This window comes from Dipodomys spectabilis, unplaced genomic scaffold, assembly GCF_019054845.1.
Source record: "Dipodomys spectabilis isolate Male_0828 unplaced genomic scaffold, ASM1905484v1 ptg000125l, whole genome shotgun sequence".
Taxonomy (NCBI): domain Eukaryota; kingdom Metazoa; phylum Chordata; class Mammalia; order Rodentia; family Heteromyidae; genus Dipodomys; species Dipodomys spectabilis.
This window is the reverse complement of record NW_024870802.1, coordinates 22,173,348-22,192,034: the sequence shown is the minus strand read 5'-3', so window position 1 is coordinate 22,192,034 and position 18,687 is coordinate 22,173,348. Positions and strand designations below refer to the sequence as shown.

The 18,687-nt window shown below is 36.9% G+C and overlaps 1 protein-coding gene across 3 annotated transcripts in view; it reads right to left on the bottom strand.

Annotated features, from left to right (window-relative positions):
• Rnls (renalase, FAD dependent amine oxidase) overlaps positions 1–18,572 on the bottom strand; it is a 226,301-nt gene extending 207,729 nt beyond the window's left edge. For 2 of the 3 annotated variants that reach the window (XM_042689343.1, XM_042689341.1), the window contains exons 1-4: positions 18,363–18,572; positions 17,499–17,604; positions 16,789–16,931; positions 14,249–14,407 (exon numbers count right to left, since the gene is read on the bottom strand). In XM_042689343.1, the coding sequence (XP_042545277.1) occupies positions 14,249–14,407; positions 16,789–16,931; positions 17,499–17,604; positions 18,363–18,480 (526 nt within the window). In that variant the 5' untranslated portion in view covers positions 18,481–18,572. The remainder of the gene's footprint in view (positions 1–14,248; positions 14,408–16,788; positions 16,932–17,498; positions 17,605–18,362) is intronic. The other variant, XM_042689342.1, reaches the window with a different exon arrangement.
• Between the last annotated feature and the right edge of the window lie 115 nt (positions 18,573–18,687).

The window sequence follows — 18,687 nt, the reverse complement described above, 5'->3', positions numbered from 1 at the left end:
CAAAAATTTAAAGATATCCTGAAAAGTCTACAATAGGAAAACAGTTCTCTTTGCTTGAAAAGAATTCTACACCCAACTTATATAGCAAACTACCTGATACAGATGTGGAGACCTGGGCACTACGTAAAGAAGACTTTCTGTCCATGGACTAATAGTCACACTTACAAAGATTCTGTATTTGTAGCTTGTTAATGCCACCAATGATGATATCACCATGATTTTGAGTCTGCATACAAATGTAAACATCTGCTGCTTATGTATATCCTACACATTCCTTTTGCAAAAACTTTTAAAACACTTTAAAATTAGAAGGGTCCTTGTAGAGAATGTCTGACAGCCTTTCAAGTCAGTATTAGGGTTCTTCTGGTAGGTAGTAGTTTGTAGGGTTAAACAGTCATTTTTATATATTTCTAGCCTTCACCTATATACTGGGGATAATAACAATGCTGGACCACCTGAGGACTATTGATAAGCTATAGAAAAGGTCCTTCACATAATAGATGCTTCTAAATTAGAGCTATTGTACTTATTCAAATTCTAAACTCACATTTGACCATATATTTGAAGAATAAACAGCAACAAGAAAATGAAAGGGAACTAAAGCATGCTTCAGAATAATTAAATGTCAGGCACACAGCAGGTATAAGTTACATGGAGGCAGCAGTTTCTTTCATTGAGCAGTCATCATTTGCCAGAAGTGCACTAAATACTTTCCTATGTTATCTTATTTAATCCTACAGTTCCCAGGTCCCTGTGAGGCAGGAATCATCACCTCAATTGCACCAAAAAAGAATAAGAGACCTAGAGAGGTTAAGTTAGTAAATGTGTTCAGGTCATATTGTTAACAAGTACTAGAGCCAAGCCTAGCAGGAAGAGCAGAAGAAATAATAAGAGGCATCTCTAAAGCCTCGCTGTAAACAAAAGCAGCAATGCTGCGAAGCAGCTGGAAGGAAGTGCAAGGGACAAACCCTCCCACGATGAGCTCCTTAAGAAGCAGAGCCAAGGCTCATTAAGTGGTGTAAAGCTAAACATCTCAGACAATGGCTGGATCACAGTGAGTGCTTAATAGATGTGTGTGTAATATAATTAAGTGGGATGCAATATGGACAATAAGAAATGACATTTTCTGAAAATAAAGAAGTACAGTAAGAATGTTCATGTTTAAGGACAAATAATCACAGAATAAAATTCAGCTATTACCTGATAATAGCTACTGTGTTCCAAGAGTTTTTAAAGATTTAAACTGAAGTCATAGACAAATCAATTCACAATGTATTAAGTAAATATGTGTGACTTCATTTTTTGCAGGTGACCCCTAATAATCTAATACTTTGCTCTTTTGTTGGTAGGGGGCTTATGAAATCAATGAGAATTTAGGACTCTCAGAATTAAAAAAAAATACATTTGGCCAAACTAGAACTCCCCAGAGCAATAAACTGATACATCCATAACCAGTGGCTAACTTGTGTTTATGCTTCCTAAGCAATGGAGCTTTTTCTGACAATTTGTCTACTAAGCATTGCCCCATTTGTTAGGAAATGGAAAGTCTTGGAAAAAATTATATTAAGTGAAGTAAGCCAGGCCCAAAGAAACATAGGTCCTATGGTTTCCCTTATTTGCAATACCTAGTATATGTCTGAGACAAGCAGAAAAGGTCAGATAAGTTGATGTTAGGTGAAATGAACCTCTAGATAAGTATTCAAATGTTTTTTTTCTTTCATGCGATTGTTTCTAACACATTTATAAGATGATTTCTTTGTTGCTTTGTATGTCCCTCCCCCATGGTATAACCCCTGTTTTCACTGTATTTGATGTTGTTGTAATTTGTGGAGGGAAAGGGAAAAAACAAATCGTTTAAATAGGGATACAGGTGGACACATTGCAACAATGAGATGTACAAGTCGTTATGTCGAAAAACGAACTTTACAACTTTGGCAAGGGAGGGACGGTGGAGATGGGAAGGGATGGGAAGGGGAAACAAAGAAGGAGGCTACAATGCTTTATAAGAAATGTACTCATTATCTTGCCCATGTAATTGTAACCCCTCTATACCGTATTTTCACAATAAACAAACAACAACAAAAAAGAATTGCATCAGCAATCTGTCTATTCATGTTTGAAATTCTGTTTGGCAAATAAAGCATGGCACACAGCAATATAAAATAAAAATATAATCCCTGATAGACTCACAATCATTGTGGAGAACAGCTCTAAATTGACATAGGTCTGTGAAAGGCTTTCAGAACGGACAGACACTGCCACATGCAGTTCATCTGTGTGTCCTGCAGTCTGAGAGCACAAGGAGTCCCCTCAGCCTAAAAAGGTCAAACAAAATATAGCAGCATTATGTTAGTCCCTCAACAAGTACCAATTACTCTAGAAATGGGGAGCTAAAGCAATCTTAATCATCAAATTTGGATTTCTGAACAGTCTCTCTGAGTATATTATCATCTATTAAAGGAATAAAGACCCTATCAGAAAAAAATAATTTATACAGTATTAAATTTACTTTTCTGGATGGGGAAGTATTGAGGCTTTAACTTAGGAACTCATACTTGCTAGACAAGTGTTAGTAACACTTGAGCCATGCTCCTCACCCTGTTGGCTTTTAGTTCATTTTTCTGATGGGGTCTGGCTTTTGCCTGGGGTCAGTCTTGAACTATGACTCTCCTTACTTCTACCCACCTCTTCTCTGCTGGGAAGCATAAGCATATACCACCATACCCAGCTTGTTTGCTGAGATACAGTCTCACTAACTTTTCCCCATCTGTCCTTGTACTGTGATCCTCCTATCTTCATCTTCCAAGCAGTTGGAATCACAAGTATGTGCCACCATACCCAACTTGAGTTATTTTTATAAACGTTGTAACGTTTTCTCATCGGAGCTAAATCTACGTGGAATACCCAGAAAGCTACCTCCCTAAATAAAATAATATGAATATATATTTATACACTGTAAAGAAAGAGTATACAGGGGCTGGTAAGGTTGCGCAGTGGTAGAGCGCTTGCCTTGCATGCATGAGGCCCTGGGTTCGATTCCTCAGCACCACATAAGCAAAAAAGAAAAAAGCTGGAAGTGGTGCTATGGCTCAAGTGGTAGAGCGCTAGCCTTGAGCTGAAGAGCTGTGGGACAGCGTCCAAGCCCAGAGTTCAGGCCCCACGACCGGACCCCCCCCCCCCCAATAAAAAGAAAGAGTATACAATCCTCTCATAAAAATAGTATGAAGCCGGGTATGGTGGTACATGCCTTAAATTCCAGCAGTGAAGATGTGACAGGAGAATAGAGTTTGGGCCCAATCTAGGCTACACAGTACTATTTTGTCTCCATAAAGCCAAAAATATAAATAAATAAAATATTATGACATTCAGATGCTTATAAAATGCTTCTAAGCAGAAATCATGTTTTATTTAATTTTGTCCTTGCTGTGACTAGGAAGAGAACAGATACTAAGAAGATGCTTGCTGAATGAATGAATGGATGGATTCAGGAACATTAAAGTATAGTTCAGAAATATGTAATTTTTATTCTATAGAAATGTACCTCTACTTCCATTTTGTGTCTATAGGGAAAGATTCAAAACATCACTTTCATATCCTTCTCCTCAAATGAACAACATAACTAATGAAAATAAAAGCACTGAGGTCATCCATGATTTTAACTGTTGATGAGTAGAGATAAAGTAGAATGTTCTATTTTATTTTATCTGAAGTCCTCATTTTTAATATCATCTGGTATAAAATAATACAATTAAAATCACATAAGTAATAAACTGAAGAAGAAAAGCTTACTTGTAGGCAGCATAAAGTATACTAAATCAGTTTTGATTCATTTATTCAATCTCTCTAATATTTAAAATGTTTGAGGAGATAAGGAAGGAGAGAGAAGATATATATTGACATCTGGTCTCATTTTAAAGTCATGATCACTTACTTCCAGTGGATTTTAGTGCTGCCTAGCTCTCTTACTACTTGAGGTGACTGACATTTCTACTTTCTGTATAAACCTTCAAGATCTTCACCTCCTTCTCAACCTCCCATCTCATACAGTTAACTACTTATGTCCCCTCCTCCTGTTGGAATAAAATAGCAAGGACATTATATCACATACTATTATAATCTCATGTAAATAATGACTTATTTCTTGCACAGGCAGGAAGTTCCTTTAACTTTTCATTGTAACCTCACTGCTGCACCTAGGGTAGCTAGCATATAGTAGATGTTCAATAAATATTTGGATAAAATGAAGTGAACCTCTGAGTAAAAGATAGCAGCTACTATCTTTAAGAATAAAACTAAAATTTTATTTCTTTTGCTGGAGTTAAATCTCATATTCTCATAGGTTTGACAAGTAAAATTAGAATATGTAAAAAAATAAAAAGTAACAGCTCGCAGAAATTGAAGGCAAACTCTGCTTTGGATCGAGTAGGGCTATATCCTGTAGCAAACTGAAGGCCAGACCAGTATTTAAATAGCTTTCTCAATCCAACAGAGATTCTGGTAAAAAGTATAAAATGTTTTGTCATGGCTACTCAAATGCTTTTTAGGTTTCTGTTCTGTGCTAGGAGCAAATATTTAAGTCAGAATGAGAAAATACCAGATTCTGGAAACAGGAATTCAAAAGAAAAGATAGATGGTCAGAATATCTGACCAGAAGATAGTCATCTCTCGTATGCAAAACTAAATGTGGAGAGACCTTATGCAGTAAAACAATACATGGGTATATTTCCCATTTTTTTCTTTATTCTTCCCTTCCTCTCCTTTAATGCTAAATGGAGATACTTTCTTATTTGGTTTCAGCACATTTATTTGAATCTTCAGAGATTTATGCCAGAAAGCTAAAATCACAGTTCTCAAATTGCTTCTCTCTTGAAAATGTCTTTGCCAGCTCAGATGGAAAAAGTTTAATTCAATTCAACCGATGACTCAGTTGGTGATAATGACGCAATTCAATAAATTATAGCTCTCTGCTCTTTCATCTCACCCTATCTCTACTATTGACATTTCTTTTTAAAGCCTTTGTGTTATCAAAGAGGTCTGAATATAAAAAAAAATAGAGTTTTGAGTTGTGAAAGAAATAACAAGTCAGTAAGGCAACCTTAAGAAAGAGCCTTTTCTTCAGGTATGGTGACAACTACTAAGAAACTATATACTTACTGACAGCATGGATGGAAAAATGAAAAACCCCTGCTTACATCCATGATGTGTTTGTACGAAACCCAGGAATGCACACACTGGATACAAAAGGCAAAAAGCCACGTCAACCCAATTACTAAAGCTAGGAGAAGATTTGAATTCCTTAACTGGCTTTGTCGCTTTATAGAGAGGTAACTGAAGAAAGATAATTTTATTTATCTAAGCTTTGCTTTTCTCTTTTGTAAAATGGGGGAAATAAATTTTAGACGGTAGCTGTAAAAAATAAATCAGATAATGTAGGTAAATGCTCAATAAACATTCACAAAATGGTGACTGGTGTTAAAATGATCACCTTCCAGTTATCCTCAACTTTATTATTATTATTATTACTATTATTTTGTCTATATAATCAATCAGTTCTCCAAAGGAGCACTTTAGAAGAGATACTTTTCCTTTCTCTACCAAGATTGGGGATGTGTGATAAGCACAAGTAATAACAATCCCAGATCCCCTAAATTTCCAAAATGATGGGCATCTCTGCTAGCTCTCACATCTGTGGAGGATAGCAGAAGGCAAAGATAAGCTTCGGCTGCTACTACTTGGTTACTTAAGAGAAAATAAGATTAAGTAGAACCGATTTCCAATATCTGCCATTTTACAAATGATGTATTTAAAAACTCAAATAGATGAAGTAAATATGAAAGTTGAAGATAGGTCAAATATACTGGCTCATTCCTGTAATGCTAGAGACAGGGGCAGAAGGACTGCAGTTCGAGGCCAGCCCCGGTAAAATGTCAGTGAGACCACCCCCATTTCAACCCAGGCAGGTTTCTTCATACTTATAATCCAGGATACACAGGAGGCCACAAATGAGAGAATCATGATCTGAGGGAAGTACTGGGCAAAAAGACAAGGTTCTACCTGAAAAATAACTAAAAACAAAAATAGGCTGGAGCATGGCTCAAGTGTTGGAGTGTCAAAACCCTGAGTTAAAAACTTCAGTACATGGGGCTGGGAAGGTGGCTCAGTGGTAGAGTGCTTGCCTTGCATGCATGAGGCCCTGGGTTCGATTCCTCAGCAACACATAAGCAGAAAAAAGCGGGAAGTGGCGCTGTGGCTCAAGTGGTAGAGCGCTAGCCTTGAACTGAAGAGCTGAGGGAGAGCACCCAGGCCCAGAGTTCAGACCCCACAACTGGACCCTCCCCCCCCCCCAAAAAAAACTTCAGTACCATCAAATAACAAAAAGTTAAAAAAATTAAAAGAGTAACACCATTAGGCCATAGTCATATATGCCTTTAATCCCAGTTATACCGGAATCATAAAGAGGACTGTGGTCATTTGCATAGCCTGGGCAAAAGTGTGAGACCCTATCTAAAAAACTTTTAAAAACAGCAGTGTTGGAGATGTGGATCACGTGATGGAATGCTTAACTAGTAAGCACAAAGCCCTGAATCCAAACCCCAATACTGTTTCTCCTTGTCAAAAATGGTGAAGATCAACAATATATAAATAATTTTAATGGTGACATTTCTTCTCTGAAGCTTAGATCTGAGTTCATAAGTTTGTAGATGGCTCAACACAGCAGGGTGTATCAGAGGTTAGAAACTGAATTATTATCCCACTTTTGGAGCTGGTCTGCTAGAAAAAAATTAAATATGTTCTTTGAATCAAATATTTTGTTTCCTGTGCTTTGAATCAAAACATATAAATTTATTTTATATGTTTTCCAAACATATAAAACATATAAATTTCCAAACATATAAATTTCTTTTAGTCAAAAGATTTGGCTCTTAATTTTTCCATGAAGGATGATGGTAAGTTCTAGACATTGTAGAAAGAATATATTTTAGAAGTAGACAGTATTAACTAAGGTCAAATTTTTCTTCCTACTTCACAGTGAAGAGTAAATTCTGAGCATGTTTTCCATGGTTTTGCTTACTAATATCTTAAAATCTGTTTAAGGAAATTCTTTAACATTAGAAGCCTCTTGAGTGATGTTTTTCCCAAGTCCTGCAATGGTTTTCTTTCTTGTAATTCAATTATATAAGGTTATGTAACATTGAATGTACCCAGCCAAACTTTGAAAGGTATATTCAGTATTTTTGATGAACCTGTTTTTTGTCCAACATATGTTCATATTCAAGGCTCACTAGAGCCTGCCTCTATCCACCTCTGCTTGTATCTCCTAAAATTCCCCACTACCAAGTCTTGCCAAGCTAATCTATTTTCAGTCTTCAAAGTTTCACATACATTTAAAATTAACTATACATTTAAAACATACATTTATATTCCAACATTTTTGCTAAGACTTTTTTTTTCTCTCGTTTCACTTATTTTCTTCCTGAATTTCCTTCACGATGCAACTCCAGATTCTGTTTTATTAACTTCTTCACTAGCATAGCTGAGGGCACAAAGAGAAGGAACTCTGGGCAAACTAGACTGAGTCAGTCAGAGAAAGGGACTGTATTTGTCTTCGTGTATTCCATAAGGTAAAACACATATTACTCAATGGGCTCAACCATTAGCTAATCACAAATTTTGGTATATATTTATAAAATAAAGCACAGGAAACTAGGATAAGATGCAATGAGAATAACTGCTTCAGCTTTGAGGTCAGAAAGAATTTATTTAGGAACTGGTTTTTAACTGCCTTTTGAAGATAAGCAGGTGTCTAGAACAGACAAGGAGTTCATACTAAAATTTGTTGATGGAAGGCCCGATTATTATTAAATTATAACACCTTAATAAAGAGATGGTCAGGAAATTCTTGCCTTCCAGATATTAAAACTTATTCCAGCCATATGTTGTATTGGGAATCACAGTACCTGCTACTTAGAAAATTGAGGTGGGAAGATCATTTTGAGTCCAGGAATTCGAGATCAGCCTGAGGAACACAGGGACTATCTCAAGACTAAAACAAAAAAAAAGAAAAGAAAAAGAAAGTATGTTCCCTATTATCTTTGCTGTCTGTAAAGTGAGGAAACAAAAACAACGAATAATCTCACATTCAAAGGAAAAGGTGTTAGCTCAGTGTTTGCCAGGAGTTCTGAGAACTGACAGTCAGACCTGGCCTTATTTGTCCGAGCTCCAGTGCCCAGTGAAGACAAAAAGACCCAGTGGGATAGGAAAGCTCAGTTCTGAGGAAAATTTTACCCTCCAAATCCTGCAAGTAGAGAGGAGATTATATTTCTCCTTAGGACCTACCAAAAAATGATTCAGAAAAAAAAGCCACAAAAGGGAGCGACCAGAATTAATGAAGAAACCTCATTTCCTGTCTGGATATTTGCTGAGTTGCAATGTCAGCAGGACATAGGGCAAAGTTCTGGGGGAGAGGGCTGCTTAGGCTAGACATGGGTGTTAAGCACAGCAAGAAAAAGGTTCATGTGAAGCTAAACATTGTACACTAGGACAAGAAAACACACTATGCACTATCTACATATAGACTACCATTTAATAAACAAAAGAATAAACCACAGTAAAGTCAAGCTCACGTCCTTACCACCAATAATCGGCCAATAAAGCAAGCAATGGTTGGTTCTGTGAGCACACACAGACTGAAATACTGACAGGATATGTATATAGCCAGAAAGAGAAACGTAGAAGAGGTAAATCTGATAAGTACCTTATGTGGATGTAAGAAACATCACAATAATCCCTTCTTTGCACAATTGAATTTCGGTAATATTTTTTTTTAAAGAACAGTCCCAATAATCCATTCTTCAAGAAGCCTCTGCCACAATAGAGAGTTTTATCTGAAATTAGTGGTGGAGAGAATGAGCTCTAATTCTGAGTGAAACTGAAACCTAAACACAGCTAAATATTAAAAACCAAAGTGAGACAGTCATTCAAAACTCACTAGGAAGTTGTAGTAAATGACTAAGATGTCAATAGGGAAACCTCTCTAGAAAGATAGGGAGTTCAACACAGAGAAGTTTGAGGGTAGTTCTGGGAAGCATTAAAGCAGTCTCATGTTTAAACTTGTAGTACTGGTTCTTTTCAAATGAATTATGACCACTAACTGACTAAAAAAGAAAGAACAATGGTATTAGTAGGGTAAAAAGCTAGTGAAGGAGAACAAATATACAGCAAACAGACACAAGTATATATGGAAACTACCATACTTTAATGAGGAATCTTTATTTAGTGGGAAAAAGAATTTCTTAAAAATTGAATGGTATTTATATAACGTGTGCCACTCTGCAGTGGGGGAGGGAGGCTCTCTAAAGCTAGAAACCTATTGCATACCTTACATAAGCATACATTCCAAGTAGAGTTAAGACTTAGACCTAGGGATAAACTTTAAATTATCATAATTTTATCAAGAACATTTTAATGACTTTAGAGTGTAGGAGACTATTCCTAGGAAGTCAGGAAATCAATATTATGGAAACGGCAATAATATAAAAAATGATCTACAGAGTCAATATAACCCCATCAAAATACCAATGACATTCCTCACAGAAGTAGAAAGATCAGTCATAAGATTCATATCGAATCATTAAATACCTCAAAATAGCCAAAGCAATCCTGAGCAAAAAGAGTAGTACAAAAACTTTCAGTTCCTCACTTCAAACTATACTATAGAGCCACAATTTAAAGATAAATCATGGTTTTGGTAGAAAATAGAGACACTCAGATATCCATTTTTTCATGGAATTATTTCCAGTAGCCAACCCATATAATCAGCCTTGGTATCTGTCAACAGATGAATGAAAAAATGTAATGTGGTATATGTACATATTAGAGTATTATTTATCCATTAAGAAGAATGGTATTTTGTTGTTTGCAGTAAAATAGATGGAACTAGAGAATATCATGTTAAGCATAATAAGCCCCATTAGGAAGACAAATTCCACATTTTTTCTCATATGAAGAATATAAATCTAATCACACACAGGATGTATTTTGCACATATACACTAAATATATGGAATAAATTATATTTTACTTAATACAAATATATAAAGTGTTTGTATTTATATATGTGTACACTTATATTCATAAATATATATGTGTATATGTAAGTAAAACATGCCATTTATCAACATCGTACTCATAACATTGTACATAGGGAATTGTAACTGTTTTGTACAACTACCTAACAATAAAATTTTAAGAAAATGAATATAAATGTGAGACTCTGGTGGGAAGAACCAGCAGGAGAGGAAAGGGCAAGAGGGCAAGGAGAAGGTCATGGAGGTCAATATAATCAAAGTACATTGTATTTGCTTATGAAAATTGCCTAAGGACAAAGAAATAGGGGATGGTGGATGGGAGGTGACAAAGATTAATAGAGGAAATGAATTTGATCAAAGTACTGTGTGTGTGTGTGTGTGTGTGTGTATGGATGGATGGATGTAGCACACATACATGGAGAATGAGCGAAACACCACAAGAGAAATCAGTAACAAGATGGTCAAAGAAAACACTGGAGTATCTGGAGTATTGGCCAACTACTGTATTAGAGCCATACTAAAAAGATTCCTGTCTCAGTTTTACCAGCAAGAAAGGAAATGATAATGCCTAGAGTTTCTTTAGAGATTAAATTAAATAAACTTTCCAATATTAATATGAACACAATAATAGAGTAACACAAGAATAGAGCCAGATGGTAAATCATAAAAGATTCAGTATATAGTACTTGAAGCTTCTCTATTTGCTCAGCTTGGAGAATGTAATAAATAATTATCAAAAGGAGGAAAGTAGTTTTGTTTTATCCATAACATTCAGGCCACATTGTAATTAAAAGTAAATTCTTTAAAAAAATGAATTGGATTAGTATCAAAGTTTAGAGCTGTTAAAGTAATATAATGTTGGAATGATCAAGGAGAGTCCGTATGCTTTTCTAGCACGTACTAAAGTATCTTGTGATTTAAAAAAAAAAAAGAAAAAGTAAATTCTTTCATGTAAGATATAGCACTTACATAGATTCAGAGAGATAGAGGATACAAAGGAAAACCAAAGACTATGGGGCTGTTCCGTTGGTAAAATCTGTGGCTTATGGCATGTCATTATTTCTCTAAGTATTAGCTCTATAGTATGGGCTTAAAGTTGTGTGTGCTGTATGATTTTGGGAGTTATACTTAGTCATAGTGTTATACTATATTCCAATCACATTCAGTCTCCTCTGATCTAGGAAGTTGCAATATACATTAAGACCACTAGATGGCAACAAAGGATTGTAAGTGCATGTCTTTAGTATCACCTAATTTTTTAAAAGTATATCTAATATATTCCAGGAAACACCGAAAAGGAATAAATATTAACTGATTTGTCACAAAGAAGTCATTTTTTCAGATTTATAAATTAAAGGGAAAGTAAATATAAGTTCAATTCTCACTACCTTCAAAAATAAATAATACATTAAATGAGAACTCAATATTAATGCAGTTATTTTTGTTTGTTTCTTTTGTTTTTATTCTAGGCTGGCTTTAAATAAATTCTGACCTATATCACTTCACTGTTTTGTTTTTTTTTTTAGGGAAGGGAGTTCTTGTCCTGGGGCTTGAACTTGGGGTCTGAGCATTATCCTTGAGCTTTTGTGCTCAAGGCTAGAGTTTTACCACGTCATCCACAGCTCCACTTCTGGCATTTTGGGGGTAGTTTACTAGAGATAAGGGTCCTATGGACATTCCTGCCTGGGCTGGTCTGGAACCATATCCTCAGAGCTCAGCCTCCTGAATAATATTACAGGTATGAGTCACCAGCAATCAGCAAGCCTTGCAGTCTGGCATTTTTAGTAGTTAATTGGCAAAAAGAGTCTCATGGACTTTTCTGTCAGGGCTGGCTTTGAAATGTGATCCTCAGATTTCAGTCTCCTGAATAGCTAAGGTTACAGGCTTGAGCGGTCAGTGTCTGGCTTGTTCACTACTTAACATCTTCATTTATATATAGTATTTTGATTGGCTCACATGAAATTGCAAATATATAACCATTTTTGATTTACAAAAATCACTTTTGTATATATAACCTAATAATAGTTACTATTGAAAAAGAAATTGTTGGTAGTAGGACTTGAATTCTGGGCCTGGGCATTGTCCCTGTGCTCTTCAGCTCAAGGTGAGTGTTCTACCACTTGAGCTACAGCACCACTTCTGATTTTCTGGTGGTTTATTGGAGAGAAGAGTCTCAAGGGCTTTCCTGCCAGGGCTAGCTTTGAACCATGATCCTGAGATCTCAGCCTCCTGAGTAGCTAGGATTACAGGCGTGCGCTACCAGTGCTGGCTTAATATTTTTTATCTAAATATTTCATGAGATAATAAAATAAAATGCCAAATAAAAATATCCTATTTTGAACTATTCCCAAAACATAAGCTATATTCACATGTAAACCATGAAAACCAATAAACATCTAGTGTGCGATTGGAAAGCAACTTTTAAAAATATCTTGCTTTAATTTGCAAATTCTGATCTGCATATCAAATATGCTAATAATAATTGTTTGTACTCAATAATACTCCTCAGTAGAAAATTAGGAATAAGTACCAGAAATTTCCAAGGATTACTGATGGCAAAATCTGAATGGTAATTCCTCTATTATTATCATTGCGTGTCACAATAATGTGAACAGCATCACAGCCATTTGAAACTCTGGAAAGGGCTACTTCATGAAATACCACCTTATCAAAAACTAGAAGGTTCCTATCAGGTTCTTTCAGTGCTGGAATGCAATTGAGTTACATAGCAAAGTCAGGTTAAGTGATCTAAAGAAGCTGTACTCGGTAACAAAGATATCCCTCCCTTGTTTCCCCTGTCCTCTTCTTGTACACATTCTAGCTTTTTTTGAGAGCCACTGAATCTTTTTACAGTGCCTTACTCTTCTTCAAACAAATGAAATTTGAAACCTGAGACAATCTTCCCTAGGAAATAACACCCGGAACCCTCAGGACAATATGAAAATCATTCAGGAGTCTGTTTCTTTTCAGACTCCCAGTTTATCAATTCCTGGCCTGGTCAAATAAAAATTGGGTTCTGTAGATAGACCACGATTTCTAAGCTTAGTGAAACAAAAATTCTTTCTCAAAAATTCTTTACAATTTTGGGGGCCGGGGGCACGGTGGGAGGGAGGAGTTGGGGAGGTGGGGAGGGAAGGGATGGTAGGGGAAAAACAAAGGAGGAGGTAACAATGCTCGATAGGAAATGTACTCATTACCCTACTCATGTGATTGTAACCCCTTTGTACAGTATTTTTACAATAAAAATATATATGGAAAAGAAAAAAATTCTCTATGGTGATGTGATAGTTTCTGTGAAACATGATTCAATATTATAAAATTGTGAGCTTAGACTTGCTAAATAAAATATTCTAGCTATCAGTCCACCATGTTCTTCCTTCATATATACTTTTGTTCCTTTTAATGATGATGAAATATTTATTTATTTTTCCTTTACCAGATGTATTTCCTTCTGACTTTACCTCTGGAAAAGGAATAAATTCCTCCTAAATTCCAGCATCAATTCCTCATCACTTCTACCACTCACAATTTTATATGCCTTTCACAATGGACCATCCAAATGGCAACTCAAAGGGCAAAAATATAGAAACTGTGGCACTGGAAATGACTCAACCCAAGTAGAAGTGGTATAACAAAACTCTTCTTTTCTTCAGAAAAGACATACTCCATTACACATCTATCAACAATAATGAGTTCATGAAGCCAACAGCAAAAATAAAAATGTTTATAAGTATTGTTTCAGTTTGGCCTTTGCTGATATCAAGAAGTGGTCCAAAAGCAGTTTGGGTTTTTTTTTTTTGTTTTATTTTTGTTGGTCGTGGAGTTTGAACTCTGGGCCTGAGCACTGTTCCTCAGCTCTTCAGCTCAAGGCTAGCACTCTACCACTTGAGCTACAGGGCCTCTTCCGGTTTTCTGGTGGTTTATTGGAGATAAGAGTTTCACAAAGTTTCCTGCCCAGGCTGGCTTTGAACCATGACCCTCAGATCTCAGCCTCCTGAGTAGCTAGGATGACAGCGTGAGCCACTGGCGCCTGGCTCAAAAGCAGTTTTTAGGACATTCAATCAATAGGATCTATATGATATTCTTCACTAAGAGAGTTAAAGTCATAGTCTATCAAATAAAACCCATTCCCTGAGTAGGTAAACAGCAAGGTATACTCACTGTCTACAATGTCACCCTGAAGTTGCAGGATCTGAGGAACTGGCATGGTGAGGACCACAAGATCGAAGCTCTCCTGGGAGCCAGTTTCCTTGGTGACTTCCCATTTGTTATTGCACAGGTTGATCCGGGTTACACACTGTCTGAAGTAGACTTCTGCTCCTGCTCAAAAAGCAAAATCATGTTCAAGCTATCAGGATTTTCCATAGGAGTGAGGGAAAGATGAACAGTTAAAACTAGACTCATCAGGGTGGAGAAAATTCTCGTTTCCCTTCTTCAGTCACTAGAACTCTTTATTTCTAACTTGGTGGCAATTCCTCTCCTCCATCACCACCAGCATACTTGCATCTTGCTATCAATGCCTTTTTTTTTTTTTTTTTTTTTTGGAGAAAACAAGAACAATTAATGATAATAACAGTTACCATAGCCACCTTTCACTATGCCTCTATTATGTCAAATATTTAATCAAAATTGTCTTAATATCACAAATAAGGAAACAGGTTGAGAAATGTCATGTGGTAAGGGTAAATATGATCAATGTTCATTACATACATATATAAAAATTTCATAATAAAATCCATTATTTGGTACAATTAACGTATGCTAATAAAACACTAAAAAATACATGGCAGGATTTATAGAGCTCCTCAAGTATATATTTCAGTAAAGTTGTTAACAATTCACTCCAATATTAGCAAGAGGGCAATATTCTCTATTAAAAATTAGCCTTTCATTAAAGGATCTGATGAAGAGTTCTGTAGGAGAAACTTAAGTCTCCATAAATAGATCATTACCTTCATTGACAAGAATCAGAGGAAGAGACACATTGAATATCCTCTCATCACATTTTTCTTCTTAGCACTTATCAAAAACCACTTTCATAATTATTTGCATAAAATTCTGTGTGTTACTGTCTTCCCTTTTATTCTCTAAGACCCAAGAGCCACAAATAGTTGACTGTTTTTCTTCTCTATACAACATGTAGCAAATATAGCACACTTTTTAATACATACTAAATAGTTAATCAGTTGTTTAAAGAAATAAATTATGAACCTTAGACTGAAAGAAATAGGTCATTAAGTCATCATAGTAAATTATTACATCAAATACAGATTTTTTTCAAAAAACTTAAATTGGAAAGTAAATCCACTTTTATTCAGCCTTAAGTACAAAAAGAAGCAACACATAACATTGGAATGAGGAAAATCAAAAGCACATGACAGTTCCTGCTCATCTTTACCTGAGACATTTCATGGTCCTAATCACTAATAATCCAGCTCTAGTCCAACTTAGTCCTTAAGGTTTCCTTTCTTTCGAGCTCAATGTGCTCTTTCTGACCTATGACAATCCAGCCTTTACCAGTTGTTTTGATATTGATTCAAAATATGTGCATGTGTCAGTAATATTTAGTGATACTCTTAAGATCTCTATATTAGGCAATCTCATCTTAAATGTCTTTTATTGTCTCTTCACAATGCTACCCTATCTTAACATTCAAAATTTTTCTAGGAAATGGAAATGTTAGAATGGACATGATGCCAGCTAGGTCAAGGGATCAATCCGTGTTTGAAAACAAGGCTAACTTACCCAAGGGCTTTGCCAAGGTCTGAGCTAAGTGGAGCTATAAATCAATGGGGCTCTTATTTCATACCCATAATCTCCTTTATTCCAGCCACAGCATCTCTGTTTCACTTATTATTATTATTATTATCATTACCATCATAATCATCATCATCATCACCATCATCATCATCTGGGAAGTGTCTCCCCACTGTCCTCATTTACTTCATGACCTTGTTCCAGACCTCAATTAAATCAACTGATTCTCTTTTATATAATTTTACACAAAATAGTTTTTGAAAAGAACAGTTCTATTCTTGTGTGTGTTTAGAAAAGATTAAAGCCCACTGGCTTGAAAAATTCTCCATGCACCCACTGAATTTCTTAGAACTGAATCCTGATGGCCTCAAATTATTCTGTACAGTTTATTCCAATGGTTCTCTAAGTGTGATGTCCCAGGCCAGCAGTATCATTACACTCTACATTAACAGAGGCAGCACTTTGTTTTTCATTTACCCTTGTTTCCCAGCACATGGTATCTAATGAAAAATTAAAACTCTGAGATAGCTATCTCTAAAGAAGCACAACACTAAGAAAATTTAAACACCTTATAAATGTAAATGTATTTCTGCTATACATTTAATCAAATTTAGCCCCAGCCTTCTTCCATTTTAATGACTATCCAAGTTAAGTTTTCACTGGAATTTCCCACTGAAAAGTTTTAGTGGGCTTCAGATACATTACTAGAAAATAAAGAGAGTCATGAAGCTAAATAGACAAATGTTGGTTTGGTTTTTTTTTTTTTTGGAAGCAGTCATTGGAAAATTATTACTGCTTATTTTGTAAGAAGAGAAAGATTAGCTATCAAGTGGCAAATAAGGATATAGTATCTTACAATTTCTATGTGGTATTACATTTAATTATGTGTATAACATCATTTTAGAATACTAGTTTTAAAAGAAACAAAAAAATCCAATTCCCACCTGATTTTTTCAAGTAATGCTTAATAATTGAAGAAATTCCCTGAGGTGCCACAAAGTTGCAGTCTCCTTCATTCACCCTCATGCCTTCTATAGGAGCAGCCAGAGGTGCCAAAATCCCAAGAGCTAACAGTTCATCATAGAAACTGAAATCAGTCAACACACATAATATAAGTAATTACTATATTTCTACAATACTTCATTCTTTTCTAACCATTCTTGAGATATTATATTTCTAAATCCTAAGTCGAAATCTTCATATGGTCAGCTCAACATATATTTTCTGCTAAGCAAAACTTGCAATTTTGGAGGAAAAGTTGATCTTAGCAAAGGTTTCTAGTGTTCCATATAATTCAAAACTAAAGACAATGACAATATAGACAAAGGTGTTTTGTACACAGATGTTAGCTTTGGTTAATATTAACCTCCACTGTGGATACTTGTCCTCTCATTCAGAAGTTATATTTATTGAGGTCTGCATTTGTTTCATGTAGCTTCTTATTTGCCTAATCTATATAACCCATGAATTGGGTATTTCAATTTCCTACTTTACTCAAAACTGACCTTTTATAACTAACAAACATCAACAATGATGATAGCATAATTTCACTGTTACAAAAGGCAAAATCTAAAAATGTGCTTAAGATCTTTTCCTTTAATACCATACAACCATTAAGACTGATTCCATCCGTGGCAAATAATGACAAACTTACTTTTGGTGTTGTTTGGCGTAATGAGGAGTGCAAGTGATATACTGAGCACCCAGATCAGCTGTGCACTGGGGATTATGGGGACTGCTGGCCGTAGTCATTCTTCCCCCTTGAATTAAGTCACAGGTAAATATCAATGCATTAACAGTCTTTCCCAGTACAATTCACCCCATGATACTCCCATGGATTTTAGATTTAAGAAAAAAATACATTAAGAAACATTCTTTTTAATCTACGGTGTGTGACAGCATTTTATCATGAAGCAGATGACAGGTATAATTAGATTACTTTGAAGACTGTAAAATATTGCTTTTACAGTCTTCAAAGTAATCTAACAAAGGAATAAGAGGGACTCATGTGCAACGCACCAGTGTCTCGCAGTGTTGTTGCACACGTGCAATGTGAATAAATGGTATGAATGAGTGAATGGATAAAACCAAGTGATGGATGAAACGCCGGATGGCCGAGTCACAGGAAGGCTCTTTGGGGTGTCTTTAACAGGATCCTCTAAGCTAGCTCTCTGGAAGATCCTGGTCTCTGAAGACTTTGGGATCCCTAAGGTTGTGGAGAAAGCTTCAAGGTCAGGGACGTAGACATCCATCCGTTTACTGGGTCAGGGCAGGCCTAGGCGGCGCGGTTACCAGGCCCACTCTCCCACCGACAGTCTAAAGAGAGGACGGAACCGCTGCGGTCACGTGACGACGCGCGCATGCTCAGGAGCGGCCCGCGGTTGCGCGCCGCCCGGGCTGGCTTCTCACGGGCTTCTTACGCCTGGGCCGGCTTGGCCCGGCCATGTTCCTCGCTGGGCCTACGCCAGCCTCTTCCCCCCTCCCCACCCACCCAGGGTTTGGCGGACAGACAACCCACCTGGGTCCCCAGCCTTGTCCCACACGGCGAGGTGCAAGGGACCTGTCACCTCTTTCCTCAGCAGCGCGGCGCACAAGCTTCCTGTCAGCCCGGCGCCCACAATCAGCACCCGCGCCATGGCGGCCTGGGCTTCACGGAGGCTCGCGGCGAGCTTTGGGGGGGGGATGGCGGGCCTGCCTGCCCGCGCCGGCGGCACCCGGCCCGTCTGCCGGCGCCGGTGCCCCGCGCCCTGCACGCCCGGTCCCGGCCCGCGCCCGTCACCGCGGCGCTCCGGGCCATCTCCACGAAGGCCTGCAGGGGGCGCCGCCATCCGGGCTTCCCGCTC